The sequence below is a fragment of the Danio aesculapii genome, chromosome 2 (genome assembly GCF_903798145.1).
Source record: "Danio aesculapii chromosome 2, fDanAes4.1, whole genome shotgun sequence".
In the NCBI taxonomy this organism is placed as follows: domain Eukaryota; kingdom Metazoa; phylum Chordata; class Actinopteri; order Cypriniformes; family Danionidae; genus Danio; species Danio aesculapii.
Genome location: NC_079436.1, coordinates 13,542,784 through 13,565,397, shown reverse-complemented (window position 1 = coordinate 13,565,397; position 22,614 = coordinate 13,542,784). Strand labels below are relative to the sequence as shown.

The following is a 22,614-nucleotide window of genomic DNA, read 5'->3' as shown; positions in this document are numbered from 1 at the left end:
ATAGCATTAAATAAAAATATATGATATAATATGATACGATACGATACAATATGATACAATATGATAGGTATGATTTGCAGGCACACAAATCAAGCCCTGACAAAGAGCTGTCTTAATAAGCAGCAAAGCTCAATAAGCTTTATCTGTCTAACAAGTATTAGCTTAAACACCTCTGCAGGTTTTTTTTTCCATCTGCTTCTCAAACAAATCAAAGAATCAAGCTCTCCACCCTCACAACCCGGGAAATAATCATCGCGGAAACGTCTAGCCTAGAACTCCCGAGGAGTAGTTGGATAAATATTCATCTTTGGCTCTCATGATGGCGTCAGCAGCTCCTCCATCTCTGTGGGCTCTTTGGAAAGAGCAGGAGAATAGATTTGCGTGGCACGGAAGCTTGTCCTGATTCCCTTGAAGCTGACTCTTAAGTATCCCTAAAGCTTAGGCATTAATCTGTCCGCCATACTTTATGAGAAGAAGACAGCTTCCTAACTCAGCACCCCAAATGTCGTGCTGCCTGTTTATTTCTTAAGCCCGTCAAGACATTGGCTGTACCTGAGTGCCACATTAGCTCATGTCGGGTTAAACAGGGTGATGATGATGATATGAAAGTGATGCGATGAGTGTGTATAGTTCAGAAGAGCAAACCCAAGCGTTTGTTTGTGGCCAGTGAAAGACGTCCATGATGCAACTGTGCCCTGCGGATCTGTCTCTCCTGTAGCTCTCCTGCTGCGCTGCTGTCATAGGAAATGAATGAACTGCTTAGACTCCAGCACAGGGGCCTTCAGAACTGATGAAGCCTGGAGCTCACTCAGCACAGCTATCCAGTGTAATGCTGGAAGAAACAGTGCTGAACCTATAGTCTAAAAATAGCGAGATTTTTCCAATGAATTGTGTAATTTCAAATGGACAGATATATTTATCTTTTATTGATCATGTAGCAAACAAATATGATTTATTTTATTTATTTGTACAGGGACAATCTACTGTACATCATGAGCAATGTTGGGTGTACAGTGGTCTCGTACTATAACGCGCTTCACATTTCATGGTCTTGCAAAAATACTTTTATTTTTACAGAGCATTGTGTTCTGCATCCTGATTAGTGCATTGTGTTCTGCGTCCTGATTGGCTGTAGACCTTTGTCAATCCATCTCCTCCGTGCTGTGTCTCCTGTACAGTATAGAATGCGTTCAGCTTGCCAAATCTACATAAATCTTTGATTGCTAGCAGTGTGACTGTAGTGCTGTACTGAGGTGCTGTACTGTATGTTTGCAAGTTTTTTCCCCAACAAACCCCACAGTGTCGATAAAACATTCTGCACCGTCTAAGGCACCCACGATAGCACCAAAAAGGCAGAGGAAATGCTAACAATCGCACAAAAGGTTGGACATCTGGACATGCTAAAGGCGTTACACGAGTGTTTAAAAAAAGTGTAAAACTGTTGATTCCTATCAGAGAAAATATAGTGTAGTGATGGGTTTTACAGCCTTAAAACATCTATAATAATTGTAAAAAATACTTTTAGGCCCTATCATACACCCAGCGCAATAAGGCGCAAAACGTGGATGGTGCGATATGTTGCTATTTTCTGACCAATTCAGACCATATGGGGCATAGGACATGTGTTTGGATATAACTTGTAAGTTGCTTGAACACACTTCGTTTATTATTGCTCATTTATTCGTTTGCTGAAAATTAGAAATGAATTTAGAAATAGTTTTGAAACAAATCTTTTCGCTTAACAAACTAAAGTAAATATGTAAGCCAATAGATGTCTTTAGTGGAGTGCATACAACTCGTTTCCTTATCCACGAAAAAGAGAAAGAGAAAGTAAAGCGGCCGAATGGAGGAGGCTCATTCTTTATCCTCGCACTGAAGATGGTCTGTTTAACTGTTTTCTCGCTAGTGAAGTGTTCAGCTTTTCCACTTACAAAGTCCTCCATGTAAATAGCAAATGCACCATGGTGCAACGCAACTGACTCTTAAAGAGAATGGGAGATGAGACTCTGTTTGGTTTATTCTCAAACACACCCATAACTCATAAAGAGAATAAGCACAACCCTGTTAGACCATGCGTGGTGGCACAAACTGTACTTTTCGTCCTTAAAATAGCAAAATTGTATTCAGGCATGCCCTAATGCTTTTGTGCCATGTGCTTTAGACTGAGCCTAGATCCTTAAAATAGAGCCCTTACTTTTTATGTAATTTCATTACTTGCCTAGGGCACTTGCTTTAAATACTGGAAATCAGTTCCACAATTATGAATCAATTCAGAGAAGCAGTGTAACATATTATATTAGACTGAGTTTGATTGGTCAGAAGGTTTGAAGAAACTGAAGTGCACTGTAAAAAATGATGACAGAAAGCAAGGCAAAACGTTTGAGTTGCTTTAACTTATTTAAATAGTTAATCTATTTTTTTTAAGTTATACAAAGTTTAACTTTATGTTTTAGTCAGTTTGATTGATCTAACTTGAGATGACTAGAAAAGTTAATTCAACTAAAACTAAAAAACTTAAGGCAGCATTATTTTTTTACAGAGTAAGAGGTGTTTGAGCTCAAATTGTTGATCTTTTTTGGCGGAAGTGACAAACTCCGAGTGTGGAGGTTTCTAAAGTATCTTCTTAATGCAAATTGTGTCACAGTTTTGTAGTTTTGAGTACACTAACTTAAAAAGACTTAAGACTAACAAACTGATACTAATATTTAAAATATATATATTTTGATTTCATGCAGGCTTTAAAAGCAGAAAGAGAGTTTGGATCAAGGGAAGGGAGATTAAATAATGAAAGAATTTTCAATTATGGGTGAACTATAACAAAACAAAGTTACTGGGTTGTCGTTTTTCAGGTTTTCTAAATTAGCAGATGCACCAAATTATAGCACACAGAAAAAAAGTTGATCATAGGTCTTCTTTAAAGTAAGATGGCAATGGAAAAAAAAGGATTGAAAGACAGAGACAGAGGAGTGCGCTCATGAGGAAGGAAGGCCTGTGGCGGCCGAGCTGTTTCTGCCAGATAAAGTGTTTACATTAGCCGAATGCCCGCACTGAGAGCCCAGCGATGAGATGATGTCGTTAACTCCTCATCTTCTGCCTCAGGACACGTCCCCATCCTTATCTGCTCAATGGATTTCACGTTAGTTAGTATTCAGCTTTCTTTAGGTTTTTTCTTCATGTCTATAGGAAATGCGAAACACATTAGTGACGTTAACTGCCTTTAACACATCATGCTCAAATTGTGTTAAAGTGCCAGAGGAAGCGGACCATCGTCGTTGCGTTGCATTATAGTGTACAGGGACAAAAAATAAATAAAAAAAACGTATTACTTATATTTAACGATACAGAAAGGAGACCTATTTTTAGAAGCATTGAGATTGGCATTTATGCTCAAATTCTCAATACTGTAATGTGAAAAATGTATTTCCCATTAATGTAATACAGTAATGAAGCTAATTGTACATTTAACATTTGTATTTGATCGTTCTGCAGAAGCTTTTATCCCAAGTGACTCCCATCTTGAAAGATCTAACAATGTTCACAGTTGTGCAATGCAGGGCTTCGATATTAAACCACAGTACAGAAGCTGGAGAAGAAATTTTTATATTTAAAAATAAAAAACGAGAGAGAGACTCTTATATGCCTTTGCTTTCATATATTTATTTAGTTCTGTGTTTTAGGCTTATACAGAAATTGTATTACTTTTAAATTATTTATTTAGATTGTTTTGTTTATTAGGTTGCTTAGGTTGTTTTTTTATTATTTTAAATAATTTGTTATTTCAATAGTTTACTTGTTAATTAATAGTTTGTTTGTTAATTGTTAATTATTCGAATTAACAAACTTTTTTTAATTTAAAGAAATTGATTATTGATTATTATTGATTATTAATTGATGATTAGTAAATAAATCTAAATACTAATAATTGTTTTTCAGATTTATTTACTTGATTCATTATTTAGCTTATTTTATTATTCATTTTAATTATTTCATGTGTTGTGTAGTTAGTTTTCTGATTTATTAGAGTATTTTCTTATTTATTTAATTAATTCATATTTTATTCATAATAATTTGTGATTATTTTAGTCAATATTAATGATTGTTTTTTAGATTTATTGACTTGATTCATTTGATTAGCTTAATATTTTATTATTCATGTGAATTATTTAATGTGTTGTTTAATTAGTTTGCCTATTTATTAGTGTTTTCTGATTTAATTAATTGAATAAATAATACATTTTTATTCATAATATTTTAGGATTATTTTAGTGAGATTTGCCAATTGTTAATTATTCAAATAAACAAACTTAAAAATATATTAATAACCAAAATATGTTTATTAAATAAATCTAAATATTATTATTTTTTTAGATTTGTTTACTTGATTCATTTAATTAGCTTAATATTTTCTTATTCATTTTAATTATTTAATGTGTTGTTTAATTAGTTTGCTGATTTATTAGAGTATTTTCTGATTTATTTATTTATTTATTTATTTAATTAATTTTATTCATAATATTTTGGGATTATTTTAGTGAGATTTGCCATGATAAAGAGAAAGTAATTTTTTTTATTCTGGTAAAACAAGCTTAATATAGTCTCCTAACCAGCTAAGATGCTACAGGAAATGCCAGAATGTTTTACATAATAGTTTTTTTTTCTCCTAAACTAACTATAGCAACAATAAATGATATGATAAATGCAACAATAAATGATAAAAAATGCTGGGTTCCACACAATTCGTTTATGTTTTCCCAACAAAAAGCAATTAAGTTGAATTTAGGTGGATTGAACATAAAACGATTAAGTTGCCCCCCCAAAAAAACTGAAGAATTGTATTGATTTAGCTCATTTTAAATAAGTAGTTTGAACAACCAGCTAAAATCACTTTTTTTGGTGTAGCAATGTAAAAAAATTGGTTCCAAATGTTTTGTACATGCTTTTCATTTTATTTAGCTGTGCATCCAGATGAGTTGATCAACTAGACTACCAGATAAAAGACTCATAAAATTGGTAGATACAAATTTATGAAACTATTTATGAAACTACTTTGAAATAAATGACAAATTCAAACTGTTAAATAGTCTGTTCCTGTAGACTTGAGAAAAAATCTAATAAACAAAAATTCTGCTGTGAAATTTCCAGAACATCACACACGCAGAACCTCCCACGCTCCCATAAACCACCACGTTAACATTGAGATTGTCATATAAGCAGCAGCGATAACACACCATCTTCATGAATTCATGACTGTCCTCCAGCTAATATCCTGCTTATCTCTTCAATTAAAATCTGTGCGCTCTTAGATGAATCAAGCTGAGCCATGCGAGCAAGATCTGGATTACGGCGTCCCACTCCATGTGATGAGTGGAAGGGAGAAAGGCGAAAGGCTCCGGCCCTCTGGGAAATGTGTCCATGTGAATGTCCTCTCCCAGTGCTGAATAAGGGAGCAGTAGTGACAGACCCATCTTTCCTCACCTTCCTTCCTTCCTTTCTTTGGTTAATTTTTTTTCTATCCAGTATTTTTCCCTTGTTTCTTTTCATGGCAGGCGGTTTGTGAGGCAGAATTGGAAGCTGCCCCGTGGCGCGTGCATGGAAGAGGGCACAGCAGGGAGATTCCTCATTTATGTCCCTTCACACTGGCTCTTTTTTCTTCCTGTCACTCCCCTCCCTCCCTCCCTCCCTTCCTCCAGCCAGCTCACTATCACCATGGTTTGAGCACTAATGAAGAGGATATGATTCCTCTTCTCAGCTTCCATTTATCAAAGCCAGAGAGAGAGGAAGAGAGAAAAAAGGAAGCACAAATTCCTCCTCTTCTTGTGCACGTCTTCCACTATATCGTGAAATGTAGTCAGAGGTTTGACTTATGCTAATCAAAAGTGGAAGTGTATATGTTAACCCTGTTAAAGGGTCATGAAACCCACCTCTTTCAGTTCAACCTACCTCAGATTTTTTTAAAGAAGCAGCTTAAATGGCAATGGAAAGCTGTGAGCAGAAGGTAGGGGAGTGGGTGTGACTGAGCTAAACAGGCGAGAAAGAGGAGAGCGAGTATTCGTGATCCGACTACAAATCTGATTTAAAACACATATAAAAAGATTGATATATTTAAATATTGACATATTTAAAGAGTAATTCAAAAGCTTATTTTAAATTTAAACACACACATACCTGCTTTAAAGGGACAGAAAAGTCCTTGGGCACTGGAGTGTTTGAATGCCATGACTGTCAGTGTTTGAATGTCAGGTCATTCCGCTGACGGATCCGCTGAGAGACGCATATTTCAAATGCTTCACTGTCCGTGTGAGTTCTCTTGTGCAATTCAATTCATCTTTATTTCTATAGCACTTTTTACAATGTAGATTGTGTCAACACAGCTTATTATAGATAGCTTAGCTTAGTTCCAGTTATTTGAAACTGCTTCAGTTTATTTTTCACAGCTGAAGTTCAGTTTAGTTCAGTTCAATGTAATGTAAATGTCACTGCTGAAAACCCATACACTGAAGAGCTACTCCACTCATGCGCAGCTCCACAAGTCCCAAGCCAAGCAAGCCAGTGGCCACATTGGCAAGAAACAAACATTACCAGTTGACTTTATGAAAATCTTGAGAAAAAACTGACTCAGCTGGGCACTACCATATTTCCTCTGGCCAAATGGCTTATTTAAAACTACAGTCTTGTAAAACGATGATCATTAGAGCCAATCACAGTCATATCTGTTGACCACATAAACACAATGGCCAATAAGCAGTGTTCAAGAATCCACTCAGCTCAAAAGTGCTTGAAATGCAAGCAGAAAATGATGATAACCTCATACTTTTATAAGTCTAATGTTGGGACTTCTAACACTTTCTAAACTGTGAATCATCACGAACACCTAATGCGAGTTCAGACTGCCTGTTTTCAAAGTAGTGGTATCACAGATGTTTTCACACAGCATGACTATCTGGGGTAGCATTCCGTCAATACTGTGTTTACACTGCAAGATGGATCAGCGACGGGATTTCACACTGCAGGAGAATTGCCTACAATATTGTCTTGGTCCACAAACTACATCTCACAACCTGACACACGTGAGAAGTTACATTGGAACAACGTGAGGTCACGTAGTATATCTCATGTTATTAACTACATAATGAGAAAAAAGCCTTTATTGAGGTAGAAAATGGACTTCTTTTGCTCACCTGGGTTTTAAAGAGAATTTACAATTTCTCTTCAGCTTTTTTTCTTGTTTGACCTGGTTGTGGTATTGCTCAGATGACACGTCAGATAAGCACAGGTGCTCCTGACAAATTTCCACTAGTTTTTCTACCATTTCTTTGGTCCAAATATACCAAAAAGAAACCCTTCTTAACTTCTCCCTCAACCTCCCGCTGGTCTGCAAATACCCATACAAGTGGATGCTTATCTCTCATTAGCTGTAGGTAATCGCCGATGTTATTTTCAGTCAGAGCACATTTCACACGGCATGATTTTGAATCGCAGACAGGTCCAGATATTTAGCATGCCAAATATCTCATGGGTCTCGACAACTCATCTGCGATTCTCTCAGATCATGTCTTTGATAGTTCACACTGTGTGATTGTTACTCACGTGAATGAGCAGCGATTTGTCTGTGATTTCAGGCATTTGTCAGCGATTTCTCGAAATCTGTCGGCAAGTCATAATTGGGGCTAAAATCATGCAGTCTGAACTCGGTATATCTAACGTGCTGTTTCACAGCTGATTGAGTAATTTAGAAGCAGTGTCTTCTCATAGGACAAGAAAACTCACCAATGACGTCGCCCCATATAGATTTTTAAACGCACAAAATACGGGAAACAGCTCAAAATCAGCCAATTGTTCCCTGCAATTAAATCTAACAATTTAGTCCAGGGTTTTATGACACTTTAAGGCAACCATTTCTGACATGTAAGTGTGTGCAGTTTTTATTTGAATTCTACTAACATCATTTTTTATTTTATTAAAGTTTATTAAAGTAATTGAAGTTATAACCTTAAAGCTAAATTAAATTTATACCTAAGCATTGATTGATCGTGTACCCTATAGTACAATGGGGATCAGCATTTTTTATTTTCGAAATACTTCAAAATATCTAAGAAAGAAGCTCAAATATGTTTTGAACAAGTGAATTTTGAGTAAATAGTGACAGAATTTATATATTTTTGCATGAACTGTCCCTTTAAGTCCATAAACGTTTGCTTCATAATTACGCATTTGGGTCCAAACATAGACATAGCATAAAATAAAGCTTAATTTGTTATCATTTGGATTTTGGAAGCGTTTAATTTGAGCAGATGAGTTTACCATCGCTGTCATCATTAGTGCCACTTACCAGTGCATTCAGCATCTAGCTTATATTAGAAAAAATTGGAGGACGGTAATTAAATTATTCATCCAAAGTGATTTAATAAGATGTGCAGTAGTAGTTTACTTATATATTTGCCATTATTTTAAGTCAAAACACAGATGTCTGCTCATTTTGCACCTGTGTTTTCGTAAATTACCTTGCCTATTTATTTGTGACCTAATTAGTACTGGTTTTTGCTTTTGTATTAGACATTGTGAAAATTAGCTGCTGCGTTTGTATTCTTTAACCTACATTCTCAGTAAAGCACTAGACTCTCATCTCTGCTTTTATCAAATTTTCTCTCATCCTAATTGGCCCTGTTTGGAATATCTAGCCACAAGATGTCTACTTAGTGACATAATGAAGCCAAAACCACATTATCTTACTTCATTTTCAGTGATCATGAGGTCTTCAAGAGAGTCGAGTAAAGCAACACATCCACACAAGCTCTCGTGTTCATAACTGTATTGTATCTTATTGATTAATTCTCTCTTTCTTATATTAAACATAGGTGTGACACAAAATGGAAAGTATATTTTATGATATTTGGTCATTTGTTGGCTTTTTTTATGAAAGTCCTCTTTAAAACGCTTTTGAGACTTACACATGTCATGATTTTGCCAAGTATAATGCGATCCTGGATCAATGTTGATCCTGGAACAACATTTCAATCAGCCAATCCGAATTAAGGGATATGTTTACAGTTTATGTTATGTTTAGGTTCATGATTAGGTTTATGCACTTTTACAAGATTGTTATCCAACTATTATTCCCTCTGATTTTGGGATTTATTTACAGTTACGTTTGGGTTTTGGTGTAGGGAACAGGTATGGATTACATTTTCGCTCAAAAATGATGTTTCAGGATCGACGTAGATGTTATTCCAGGATGGCATCGTACTTGGAAAAATCATTGCATGTGGAGACTTACAGTGGAGAACACTGCATTGTCTACTGGCTACAACTATGTTTGTTTGCAAATTTAATTTGAATATTTCATCCTTTTGCAATTTATGATCAGTACCAGAAAGTTTTTCGTGTTTTTATTGAATTGGAAACTTGGGTTTTATTTTTAATAAGGTACATCTTATTTTTACGGGTGTAAATTTTCTAAAGAACATAGGGAGATGTCAATTTTGGCAATTCTGATGTTGATCAATCTAAATTATTAATTTGAAAAACTTGCAGAATGGCTGTTGAAGAAAACAGGTATTTTTATTGCCTTGTTAAATTACCCAAAAAAAAATGGTGCATAAATAAAGCTTTATGTACACTATGTGAAGAGGACATGCTATTATTTGATTGGTGATGTCTTGTCATGGGATAGTATGGCATTTTCTGATAATTCTACTTTGCTTTGAGGTTTTAATGTAAATTAAAAAGGTTTTCTGTCTCCATCTCTCTGTAGCGGACCTTCTCAGCTAGCCCATACTCTGACCCCATCATAGTGCAGGGTGAAAACCAAATGAAGCACAGTATGGACCAGCCGGAGATGCTGTGGGTCATGGGCCCTGTGCTCGCCGTGGTGCTCATCATCATCATAGTCATCGCCATCCTGCTCTTCAAAAGGTGAGCAAGTGTTTTTGCATCTTTCCTTTCTTCCAGCAGCTGTGATCTTTAATGGGTGAGTTCACCTAAAATGACAATTTTGTTATTAATTACCCACCCTCATGTTGTTCTGAATCTGAAATAAATATATTTTGGATGAAATACAAGAGCTCTTTCGTCCTTCACAGGCAGCGACTGTCCAGAGATGTTTACAGTCCAGAAAAGGAACCAAAACCATTGTGAAAACACTGAATGTGACTTTGGTGGTTTAGCTGTAATTATACAAAGCTCCCAGAACACTTTTGTGTGCCAAAAAAACTGTACAAATTACTTAGTTCACCAGTCTCTTCTCATCCTTGTCAGGTCAGGGTGCGCATTTATCACGGTCAGTATGACATATTGCCATTAGATTCAGCAGCACAGCACATGAGCATTATAATGTCCTTAGTAAACAGGTGCTATGACTTGAGGTAGAAGATCTGGCAAACAAAGTTATACAGGTTTTTTTGGCACACAAAAGTGTTCTTGGAGCTTCGTATGATTACAGCTGAACCACTGAAGTGACATGGATTGTTTTTGACAATGTTTCTGGTTCCTTTGAATGTCACTGCTGTTGTGAATGGATGATGAAAAAGCTCTTGAATTTCATTCATTCATTCATTTTTCTTTGCGGCTTAGTCCCTTTTCTCTTGAATTTCATTCATCTAAAAATCTTAATTTGTGTTCTGAAGATAATTGAACAACATGAGGGTGAGTAATAAAATACAACATTTTCATTTTTGGGTGAAGTAACTATTTAAAGGTGCACTAAGCTATTTTTTTTTTAAATCTTCACCATCGTTACTAGACTACCTTTTCTAATTAATGACTGAAATGATTGACTGAAAAAGTGTTTTTTTATCTTTGACACTGGGTTTTTAGCTTTAATGATCAGCAGAAATAACCCTTAACTGCATGAATGTTTCACCAATCAGTATCACATTTTTAGGACTTTAGCAATCTGGACCTATAAATCTAATATGGGTTAACTGCTGTGACAGCATAAATATCTTCTGGTGTTTTAATAACAATTGCAAAACAATCAAATAAAGCATATTTCATTTTCTTTTCAATTACTATCATGGTCAGAGTGCATATTGAGCACCTGACGCATATTCACCACCTCACCACAATTTCAAAAGCTATTGTTCCTAAAGTCTTCAGAATCATTATTTTAATCAGCAGCTAGATCTGCCATCAAGTGACACTTATACATTGATTGGATTCCGTCATTGCTCTCCATCAAAACCATTCAAGCCTTTTCAAACTTTTCTGATTATATTGTTTTAATCATTAGATCTTAAAAAGATGGATGCTATATTGCAATGTACCATACAGTATGTGACCCTAGACCACAAAACCAGTCATAAATGTACATTTTTATACATAACCATCACAAAGCTGATTAAATAAGCATTCATGTATGGTTTGTTATTATAGGACAATATTTGGCTGAGATACAACTATTTAAAAACTGGAATGTGAAGGTTCAAAAGGTGCAATCACAGTATCAAAAAACTGGGAAAATCATCTTTAAAAGTGTCCAAATTTAGTGTCTTGGAATTCATATTATTAACCATCATTTTATATTCATTTACAAACATTTGCTAAATATATTCATTGAATATCATCTTTACTTAATATCCTGAATATTTGTGGCATAAAAAGAAAAAACAAACAATCATTTTGACCCATACAATTAGGGCTTGACATTAACACCCTCCAACCCGCCAAATTCAGGTATATTTCAGTTGTGGCAGGTTAGACAGCCACTCCGACAAGCCACATTGACTGGTTGAAAATAGTTTTTAGACTGTAGTTTTCTTAAGTGAAGTTTATTCATAAACTAATTTCGAGATAATCACTTGCTTATGATTGACTATGGCTGGACCGGCATTAGCTATCACATGGTTCACCAATCAAATGATTCCTAAGTCACTATAAATAACCATAGTCTTCATACCAAGAATCCCCCTTCCTCCCCTATTCCTCCCTTTTTTCCTAGATCGGGCAGCATGTCGGCCCAGTGGTTAGAAGTGCTGTTGCCTCACTGCAAGAACATCACTAATCTTTATTAGTCAGCATTTCAGTGCGGAGTTCATGTTTTCCCACATGCTCGTGTGGGTTTCCCCCAAGTTGCCGGGTTTCCTCCCACCATCCAAAGACATGCGTCATAAGTAAATTGACTAAACCAAATCGGCACCATGGTCAAGTTCCAAGCCTACAATATTTTTCCTTCATAAAGCATTCGTCATTATCTACAATAAGCGGGGGAGTTCTAGAGATTTAACTGAGCTCAATCTCCTCTCGCCCTGCGGATTTATGCGGAACGATTTTGGGAGTATCATAACTAAAAACTTAATATATGAAAAAATAATACTTTTTAAACTTTTATTGAATGTTTACTATGCAAATCCAATTAGATCCACTTATTCGGTAAACAAGTCACTCATATAATATATCTACTAAAAGTGTATTGTAAATAAATCAAAAGAACATTTTCATTTTAGTCAAAAATATAAAATAATATTAAATATAAAAAAATATTAAATATAAAGCAACTGTGCCTGCAAACACAACTGGTGCGATTGGTTGAAATAGACTGGACAAAACGTGATGATCATGCACCCACGGTGTTGTTGTTTTCAAGAGCTCAAGATTTTTTAAAAGCATATATAATTTTGTAATTTAGCTGCTTTTTTTAATTTAAAAAATAATAATTTAAACCATTCATTGAACAGATTATTAATTGGCCTAATGTAGGTTTTCACCTTCTTTCTATTGCTTGAAGTCATTTTTGTTAATATAGTTTCATTAACAATTTTACAATAACATTGCTTTAATAGAAGATTAACTTGCCATTTATGTGTAGTTAACTGGTGATCTGAGACCTTTAGCCAGTACAGATTACAATAATAGATGTCAATTGTTTTTTTAGGAAAGTTTTGTTGAGTGAAAAGTGTAAATATATAGCTATATTTAGCTTACTTTGACACATTTTCAAAATTTGTGGCTAAGAAATTATTATTTATTTATATAATTTGGTTATTAATTATATTATTTGGTGTGGTCAGAGATAAAATTGGTAAACCCCTAGTGTTGAGCCCTTAAAAGTCATGTGAAATAAAAACTAATTGCAATGCGACACTATTAAATTATAGCCTATTTGCTCATACGCTTTGTCATACACAACACACAAAAAAGTGAAATGAATGAGGAGGCATGTGGACATAACACAAAATTTAAATCTAGTCATTTTAGCTTGTCAAAGCCAATTTCATGCATATAAAATATATTTTCCCCAACAACAAAATTGTGGCTAGTAAAAATGACGAGTGGCTAGTAACATTGGAAATCTACTAGCCACAGTGGCTGGTGATCAAAAAAGTTAACATCATGCCCTGCATACAATGTATTTTGTCTATTGCCAAAAATATATCTGTGCAACGTAAGACTTACAGGTCACTTACAGTATGTACAATGACTGTTCATTTTGGTTGTTTCTCACTCAGATGTTGTAAATTAAATCTATTATGTAGTATTTCAACCAAATACTTCTATATTACACAAAATGGTGGCCGCAGTTTTCATTTTTGTTGGGAGTTTGAAACTATTTTTAAAGTTGAGTGGATGTGACAGAGACAAATCCAAGCCTCTGTGAAGGTTTGGTTTTAGATGAAATACACCTCTGCACATCATGGTCTGCGTGACTCTGAATTCAGGGCTGCTTTGTACACGGAACAAGATGTGGCTAATTTTAGCTAGCTTTCCCGCGGAGAGAACAAAAGGAGGACATTATTCATAATGACATCTTGACTCAGCCGAATAAGGCAGACATGTAGCTTGCGGCGTGACCCGGTGGTCCCATTCACAACGCTGATATAGTACTGACTACCAGCCCGTCTTAGTAAAAAAGCCCTTACTTCACAGCAAACCTTGCAATTGTTTCTCAGCGTTCCACCATTTTGGTCCCGCTGATGGATCTTTTAGCTTCGCAGTGAGTCAAACTGGGGTTGTTTTTGAGCAGAGATGCAGCAGTGAAACGGCAGCGTCAGCTATGGGTCTCGGCGGGCGAGCGGTTATGTGGTTGTGCCACCACACCCTGCTGATGCTATTCTAAAAGCTGTCATCTCGCACTGCCCACCGCTGCGGGCACCGTAGTCCAGTGAGGAGTTCTGCTATTGTAAGGCTGTGGGTCTGATAACTGCTGCTCTCCACTTTCACTCTCTAAATGTCTGTTCACACTGACAGTGAGGTCACATGCGGTGTTATTTATCGCTGTCAGGCACTTCTACCACTGCCTTTTCAAAATCCGACAACAAATAAAATGCATTAGCCTTTTCTCTATTTCTTTTTATATACACTTTTTCAAATATTTCCCAAATGATGTTTAACAGAGCAAGGGATTTTTCACAGTATTTCCTATAATGTTTTTTCTTCTGGAGAAATTCTTGTTTGTTTAATTTTGGCTTGAATAAAAGCAGTTTTCTTTTTTTATTAGAAGTTCAATATCATTAACCCCCTTAAGCTATAGACCATTTTGAGGGATGTAAACAAAAATAATGGTCCCAATTTATTTCCTGTTTTACATTTTTAATTTCTATAGCTTCTGAGAATCCAAAAGAGACACATATTGATAAATAATGTTATGATAGCTGTTTTAACATTAAGTTATGAATAAATTGCCCCTTGTTACAGTTTTAGAATAGTTTAATAACAAGGAGGAAATGTTCATGGGCAATGACATGACCACATTGAAATGGTCTATTTTTTATTTATTTTTTTAGATTGTCTACAGAACAAACCATCATTATACAATGACTTAATTATCCTAACTTGCCTAATTAAGCCTTTAAATGACACTTTAAGCTAAATAGTAGTTATTAGAAATAGGTATTAAACGTATTATGTTAAGAAATATGTTGAAAAAATCTTCATTAAACACTAATTAGTTATTTATAAAAATAAATCATTTAAAAACATGGTACCCCTACTCTAAATAAATAGCCACCAACTGCTTCTGAGAGAGGAGGAATTAAAAAACTTAATTGCTTGGGGTATAAATGATCATTTTTTCCTATTTCTTACACACCTGGGAACACAATGTTAACGACATGATGGTAACAATTAGAAGGTGTTTGATAAAGGATGTCTCTCATCATTGACAATCATAATAGCCTTATTTAGTACTCTTTCTTTGTATATACTGTCAATACTCTTTAGTTTAATTCACAACAACTTACTGTCAGTTGTTACCACCTTCCTCAGTGACCTCTTCTGGACCTCAGAAGCATTTCCATACCAACATATTACAAAAAATGTTGCAATACTTTCAATAAAAGCACTATAAAACATGATCACAATGTATTGTCAACATTAAAAGACAATAGTTTGTTTAAGAAGTACATTCTCTGTTGAAGGTTTTTCCTTAAACAACCTGTCCATACATCCCACTTAAGTTTATTGTCCACCATCACGCGCAGTTACATATAATTTGTTACTAACTGAATTTTCTCCCCATTAATTAATGTGGGATGGGTTTTGCTTAGTTTTAGGAATGTTTAGGACAGTCTAAAAAGAAGTCAAGAACAGGGCCGGGTTTTTCCTTCTCTTCTTTTAAAAGGCTCACCAAAGCGGTATCATCTGCATACTTTACAATGTATCTATTTTTAAATTAAATTGGGGGTAAAATATACAGATGGGCCAATAATTCAGACTTCAGCTATCTATTTAAAAAAAAATAATTTGCAGTAAATTAGCATTTATTTATGTATGCATGCATAATATTAATATGTTGATATGATGCTGATAAGCAGATGTGTGGCTATTTTTATTATTTTTTGTTTAATTAAGTTAAAATACAATGTTTTAACTAAGTTAAGAATAAAATGCTTTTATTTATTTACTTTTCCTTTTTTTAATGTATTATCTTTTTTAATCTGTCATTATTATTATTATTATTATTATTATTATTATTATTATTATTTATCTATTCATATTTTTATCTATTTGTTTATTTTTGTGAATCTAAACATTCAAAGTAAATGTTGTGTATATTATGTCGATAAAAACTTTAATGAAAAACACAGCGCAAAAAAATTATTAACAAAATGCACTAATAAGTGTAACATTTGACCAAAAAAAGATTAAAATGCTTTTATTTAATTTACCTAAATGAATAAAAATTAAAAATGTAATTTATACATATATATATATATATATATATATATATATATATATATATATATATATATATATATATGTATGTATGTATGTATGTTATGTAAATGTTAATTTAGGTATTACAATTAAGTATAAAAATAAATGTATTAGTTCATATTCAGAAATCACATTTTACATTTTTTACATGATTGCAAAACTAGTTCAACATTTAATACTTAAAAACTTAATAAAAACATAATACACTCACCGGCTACTTTATAAGGTCCAACTGCTTGTTGATGCAAATGTCTAAATAGCCATTCACATGGCAGCAACTCAATACATTTAGGCATGTAGACATGGTCAAGACCAGCTGCAGTTCAATGGAGAAGAAAGGTGATTTGAGTGACTTTGAACAAGCCATGGTTGTTGGTACCAGACAGGCTGGTCTGAGTATTTCAGAAACTGCAGATCTACTGGGATTTTCTAGCACAACCATCTCTAGGGTTTACAGAGAATGGTCCGAGAAAAAGAAAACATCTAGTGAGCGGCAGTTCTGTGGGCGCAAATGCCTTGTTGATGCCAAAGGTCAGAGGGGAATGGCCAGACTAGTTCCAGCTGATAGAAAGCCAACAGTAACTCAAATAACCACTCGTTACAACCGAGGTATGCAGAAGAGCATCTCTGAATGCACAACACAGTGAACCTTGAGGCAGATGGGCTACAGCAGCAGAAGACCACACCGGTTCCCACTCATGTCAGCTAAGAACAGGAAACTAAGGCTACAATTTGCACAGGCTCACCAAAATTGGACAATAGAAGATTGGAAAAACGTTGCCTGGTCTTATGAGTCTCGATTTCTGCTGGACATTTGGATAGTAGGGTCAGAATTTGGCGTCAACCACATGAAAGCATGGATCCATACTGCCTTGTGTCATGGTGGTGGTGTGGGGGATATTTTCTTGGCACACTTTGGGCCCATTAGTACCAACTGGGCATCATGTCAATGCCACACCCTACCTGAGTAATGTTGCTGACCATGTTCATCCCTTTATGACTACAGTGTACCCATTTCCTGTGTACCTAATAAAGTGGCTGGTGAGTGTATATTTTAATTTACTTGTTCTGTACCAATATGTTATTTATCTCCATTATTGCTTATAGATATATATACTCGCTGATTTATTGAACAGAGCTCATTCTGCTCTGACATATTTCTTATTTCTGTTTTATATATCAGTTTGTAGCAGTAAATAATAATAGTAATACTAACCTACTCAATATTCATGCACAATATTCAAGCGAAGGCTAAGAGTGTCAGTTATTTAAGCAATCATTCAAATTACATATCAGACCTACTCAGTATTCCCACTTTTTAAATCCCTGTTTTCAAACGCAATGTCCGATTTCTGAAAGATGTTTTTGAAACACAAGGTTATCCACACGGCTCACTTTGGGTCTCAGGGTTTCTGACAGCCACTAATCACATGTCTCTTCCTTCCTCCGCTCCATACAAATGCAGCAAACAGGAGAGGTAGGTACCTTCAGACCAGTGGCCAGGTGTCTTTCTGTCACGGTTTTCATTTCGGAAGTGTCATCCGTCTCACTCTTCATCGGCTGCAGGGTCTGCAGGATCGACCGATACTGTTACTGTTCACCAGCCTGTTGTTTTGAATGACTTTCAGTCCAGTTCATCCAAAACAAGATGGCTGAAATTGACTTTCGGAATAAAGCAACAAAGGCTCGTTGGAAATACATGCTTCAGTGTACATTTTTGTGAAACTGCAAATATAAAATACATTTGACTGCAGTTCAAACGGCACCGCGTTCATTGTGGGCCCGTGTCATCTTCTGAGGCAAAAGTTGTTTATTACATAAAGAAAAGATTCACTGAGCTTCTCCTACAGCAGCAAATTCTGTTTTTAATGTTGATATTTTGCGCTAGTTAATCAGGAAGTGATGATTTTGTTCTTTTTGACTCATTGGATGGAAACACTGCTTTATTTGCACGTCTTTTATGCGATTCTGGTTTTGCACATACTGTACATTTAATTCGCATTTTTGGATGGAAACATATCTTATGATTTGTGATCAAATACATTTTCCTTACCCATCATTCTTCATATTGACAAGTTTTCTGGCGCACACAAAAAAAAAATAATTCATTCGATTTACACAATTTTTTTAAGGGATAATTTATTTAGGCTGAATTTAAACTGAATGAAAAATTTTGTAATGTTCAACTTAATTTGTTTGTTTAAATTCAGCCCATATAAATTGCTTGCTGCGCTTACCTTAAAATAAAGTGTAAATTCAATTAAACATTTTTTTTTCAGTGCTGTCAGTTTACTCAGTAGCTCATTTTGAACGATGTTGAACTTGTAAAGCTTGAATTTGAGTCCAGTAAAGCGCGGTTCCACAAAACAGGTCAAAACAATGTAAAATGCTACGTTTGCTAGTGAAAACACTATTGGTTGGGTTTAGTGCAGTGTTGATTTTGACAGCAAATTTTGATTTAGTTTTAGTCTTTGTCTTTTGACTAAAATTATATTTTAGTTTTAGTCATATTTTAGTCTTCTAAACCATTTTAGTTTTAGTCTAGTTTTGGTTGACTAAATTTCATAAGATTTTAGTGACTAAATCTACTCCACTCATATGATGATGTAATCGCATCCTGCATCTACTGTGGATCAGTTACTTTTAAGGTGTTTGTGTGTGCGTCATGCATCACACAAAGATTAATTCTTATTGGATATTTTCCAAAAAGCATTCTCCATTCACATTCTTGTCTCGTTTTTATTAGTCAATGAAAATGTCAGTATATTATTTATTTTAGTTGTAGCGATCATCACTCAATTTTTATTTTGTTTTTGTCTAGTTTTCGTCGGTTGAAACTTGTTTGTCACATTAATTATGATTTTTTCGTCAACAAAATTAACACTGGTTTAGTAAAGGGTTTAGGTCACTCAATTGCAAGATGATCTCTACAACAAGCCTCACTTTCTCATGGACCTGTATAAGATGGATGTTTAAATGACAAGTATTACAAAACACAGCTTTGTATTTCAGATTTGCAAAAATACAGACAGCACCATCTAGTGGGTTTTTCATCAAAAGCGAAATGTAACTGGAGAAATGTAATATTTTACATAACATAAAAAATGTATTTCCAATGAGCCTGTGCTGGAATAAAGATTAACAGTAGCTCACCATCACACCCTGCTGTCCTTGAAAAGCTCCAGTCTTCTGGGTTTGCGTGGTTCCAGTGGTGCATGCTTGCTGTTGTGATGGTGATGTTTTATTTTTGGTGTGGTTTTTTTTCTTTTTTTGCCGTGTTGTGTTGATTCTGTTCGTGTTGATCCTTCACCTCCTCCTGAAGGTCAGTCAGTCTGAGCGTGTGCAGTCAGCCTTTCTGCCGTCTCACCTGAGCCCTGAATGGCCCATTGTAAGGGAAATGCCAGCCAGGCGGCTGCCCAAATAGAAATGTTCTCCTCTTCAAAGCTGACATTTCCCTCCACCGAACTGTTCTGTTTCTTTTCTTTCCCCTTCCTTCTTACTGGCTAATGTACAAAATATCTCTCTAACACACATTCACACTTTCTCTTCCCCAGAAAAATGGCCATTTTTTGTTATTTTCATCTCTGCGATTCATTCCCAACCACCAAAAATGGATTCTTTTCACAGGGTCATGGGTTTTCTAGAATATCATAGAATATTGAAAGGTCTATTCCAGACATTAAAGTCAGGGAATTGTATATGTATATATTTTGTCCAAGTCATGGATTATCAGGGACTTTTGTTTGTCTTTTTACACAATTGTAATTTTTCTACACTTTTAATATCACACTGTCTCATGCCTCTTGTTATAATTAGTTTAATTTTCAGAACCATGATTTTATAATTTTCATACTCCTCAACTGGCAGTCTCTTAAATCCATTGCAGCCACCAAGCTGTGCCTTTTAATTAAGGCCAACATGTCAGGATAATATACGTTTTAGGAGCTCTGGCTTCAAAATGACCACTTAAAAAAACGTTAGAATGTAGATAACAGAAAAGCTAAATATAAAGATTCTTAAACTGTTGTCAAATATGGAAGAGGAAGCATTCACAGACAAGTAAACAGTGATTGTTTTTACTTTTTATAGTAAATTATCCATTTCTCATAGTGGCTATTAAACTGATAGTAATATTTATAATGATATTCAAGCTAAAGCCATTTTAAAAGCCCCATGAGGTGCTTTAAATGTGCTTTTTTTTTGCTTGATGTGTGATGTAATTTCAACTGAAACATGAAGACAGGGTGGGACAAAGTGTAGCCCCTCCCCTTTTAAAAAAACAGCCAATAGCATGTTATTTTTCACACTGCTCTGCCAGTGAGAGTGAATAGCAAACGAGAAGCGTCTTAAAGGGTGTGGGACATGTACGATACTAGAGAGCGTTTGATTGGTCAGAAAATTTGATGAGAAACTATATAAAGTATTAATATGTGATGACATATAAAGTATTAATATGTGACGACAAAAAAATCCTTGATTCTTGTAGGCTGAAGTGACAAACTGCAAGCTTTGGATGTTTATATCTTCTAAATACTGATTCTGTCACAGTTTTGAAGCACACTAGCTTATAGATATCCTTAAGACTAACATACTGATAAACTACTATCAAGCTATCAAATATGGGAGAGAAAATATTCACAGATAAGCAAACTGTGATTTATTTTTATTTAGTTTATGGTAAATCTCATAGTGGCTATTAAAGTGATAGTAATATTCACACAGACATTCAAACTAAAACCATTTTTCAGTCCCATGAGGTGCTTTAAATGTGCTTTTTTGTTCGATATGTGATGTAATTTCAACTGAAACATGAAAACAGGGTGGAACAAAGAGTAATGCCTCTCTTTTTAAAAAACCTATATAGCCTATATAGCCTATAGCACTGCTCTACCAGTGAGAGTGAATGAGCTCAAACGCATCGGATGAAAAGCAAACGAGAAGTGTTTTGAAGGGGGTTGGACATGTCTGATACTTCAGAATGTTTGATTGATCAGAAAATCTGATGAGAAATTATATAAGGTATGAGGGACGTCAAAAAATCGTTGATTCTTGTAGGCGGAAGTCACATACTGTAAGCTTTGGATGTTTATATTTTCAAAATGCTGATTTTGTCTCAGTTTTGAAGCACACTAGCTTATAGATATCCTTAAGATTATACTAATAAACTACTATCAAGCTATTAAATATGGGTGAGGAAACATTCACAGACAAGTAAACAGTGATTTATTTTTATTTCTTATATGGTAAATCTCATAGTGGCAATTAAAGTGATAGTAATATTCATTATATTCAAGCTAAAATCATTTTAAAAGCTCCATGAGGTGCTTTAAATGTGCTTTTTTTTGTTGGATGTGTGATGTAATTTCAACTGAAACATGAAGAGAGGGTGGTACAAAAAGTAGCCCCTCCCCTTTTTAAACACAGCCAATAGCAGGTTGTTTTTAACACTGCTCTGCCAGTGAGAGTGATTGAGCTAAAATGCATTGAATGAGAAGCAAAGGAGAAGTGTTTTGAAGGGGGCGGGACATGTCGGATACTAGAAAACATTTGATTGGTCAGAAAATTTGACGAGAAACTATATAAATCGTTGATTCTTGTAGGCAGAAGTGACCAACTGCAAGCATTTGATGTTTATAGCTTTTAAATGCTGATTTTGTCTCAGTGTTGAAGCACACTAGCTTATAGATATCCTTACATTCTGATACTAACATCTAAAAAACGTTATTTAGATTTCACAGGAACTTTAAAGCATGCTTTTTAAAACAGTTATATATAATGGAAATGGTTTTTAGTCAGTAACGGTGAGGGAATTAGAGTGGGAACTCTGTTTTCAGCCTCCGGTGTATGTGTTAACTCCAGCCTGAATAATTAAAGACTTGCAGTACGTACAATAGAGGCGAGCGGCTACGTGTCCAGCGCTAGAGTGATTAGCGAAGCTCTGTTGAGCGGCGTTTGCTGAAGACCCTTCGCCTCGCTGGTGTCAGCCTCATTCGGGCTTTATGAAACCCAGAAAACGGTGCTCTGAACCTTACAAATTGAGTGCAGCGAGATGTGAAATTCCGCTTGCAGTTGGCTCTCCTCTCTTTTGGTTGGGGATTTGTGTCCGTGTGTCTGAGGACGGGTTTCCACTGACAGATGTTCGGCGTCTCTGAGAGTGTGTGTGCGTGCGCGTGTGTGCGTGTGTACACGACAGCTTTACCTGCTGGAAGAGCGCACTCGGGAGTGCAGGTGCTACAGTGGCGTAATTACCGGTGTTGTGCCATCCAGCTGATGTGCTAATTACCGAGTCGCCTTGTTTTCCCCACAAACAAGGAGCGTCGCACCCTGAATATTTAGTGAGCTTGCTTACAGAATCGAGCGAGGCGCTGTACAAACACGCTATTTGGCTTTTATTCCGTTTCACTGTGACCTCTTCACTTCCCAGAGGGAAATCCTAATGTGCTTTAAAAGCAGAGGAGCTTTAAC

At 35.3% G+C, this 22,614-nt stretch overlaps 1 protein-coding gene across 5 annotated transcripts in view; it reads left to right on the top strand.

Annotated features, from left to right (window-relative positions):
• ptprfb (protein tyrosine phosphatase receptor type Fb) overlaps positions 1-22,614 on the top strand; it is a 370,826-nt gene that overhangs the window by 308,340 nt on the left and 39,872 nt on the right. For all 5 annotated transcript variants that reach the window (XM_056473241.1, XM_056473264.1, XM_056473255.1 and 2 more), the window contains one exon: positions 9,752-9,912. In XM_056473241.1, the coding sequence (XP_056329216.1) occupies positions 9,752-9,912 (161 nt within the window). The remainder of the gene's footprint in view (positions 1-9,751; positions 9,913-22,614) is intronic.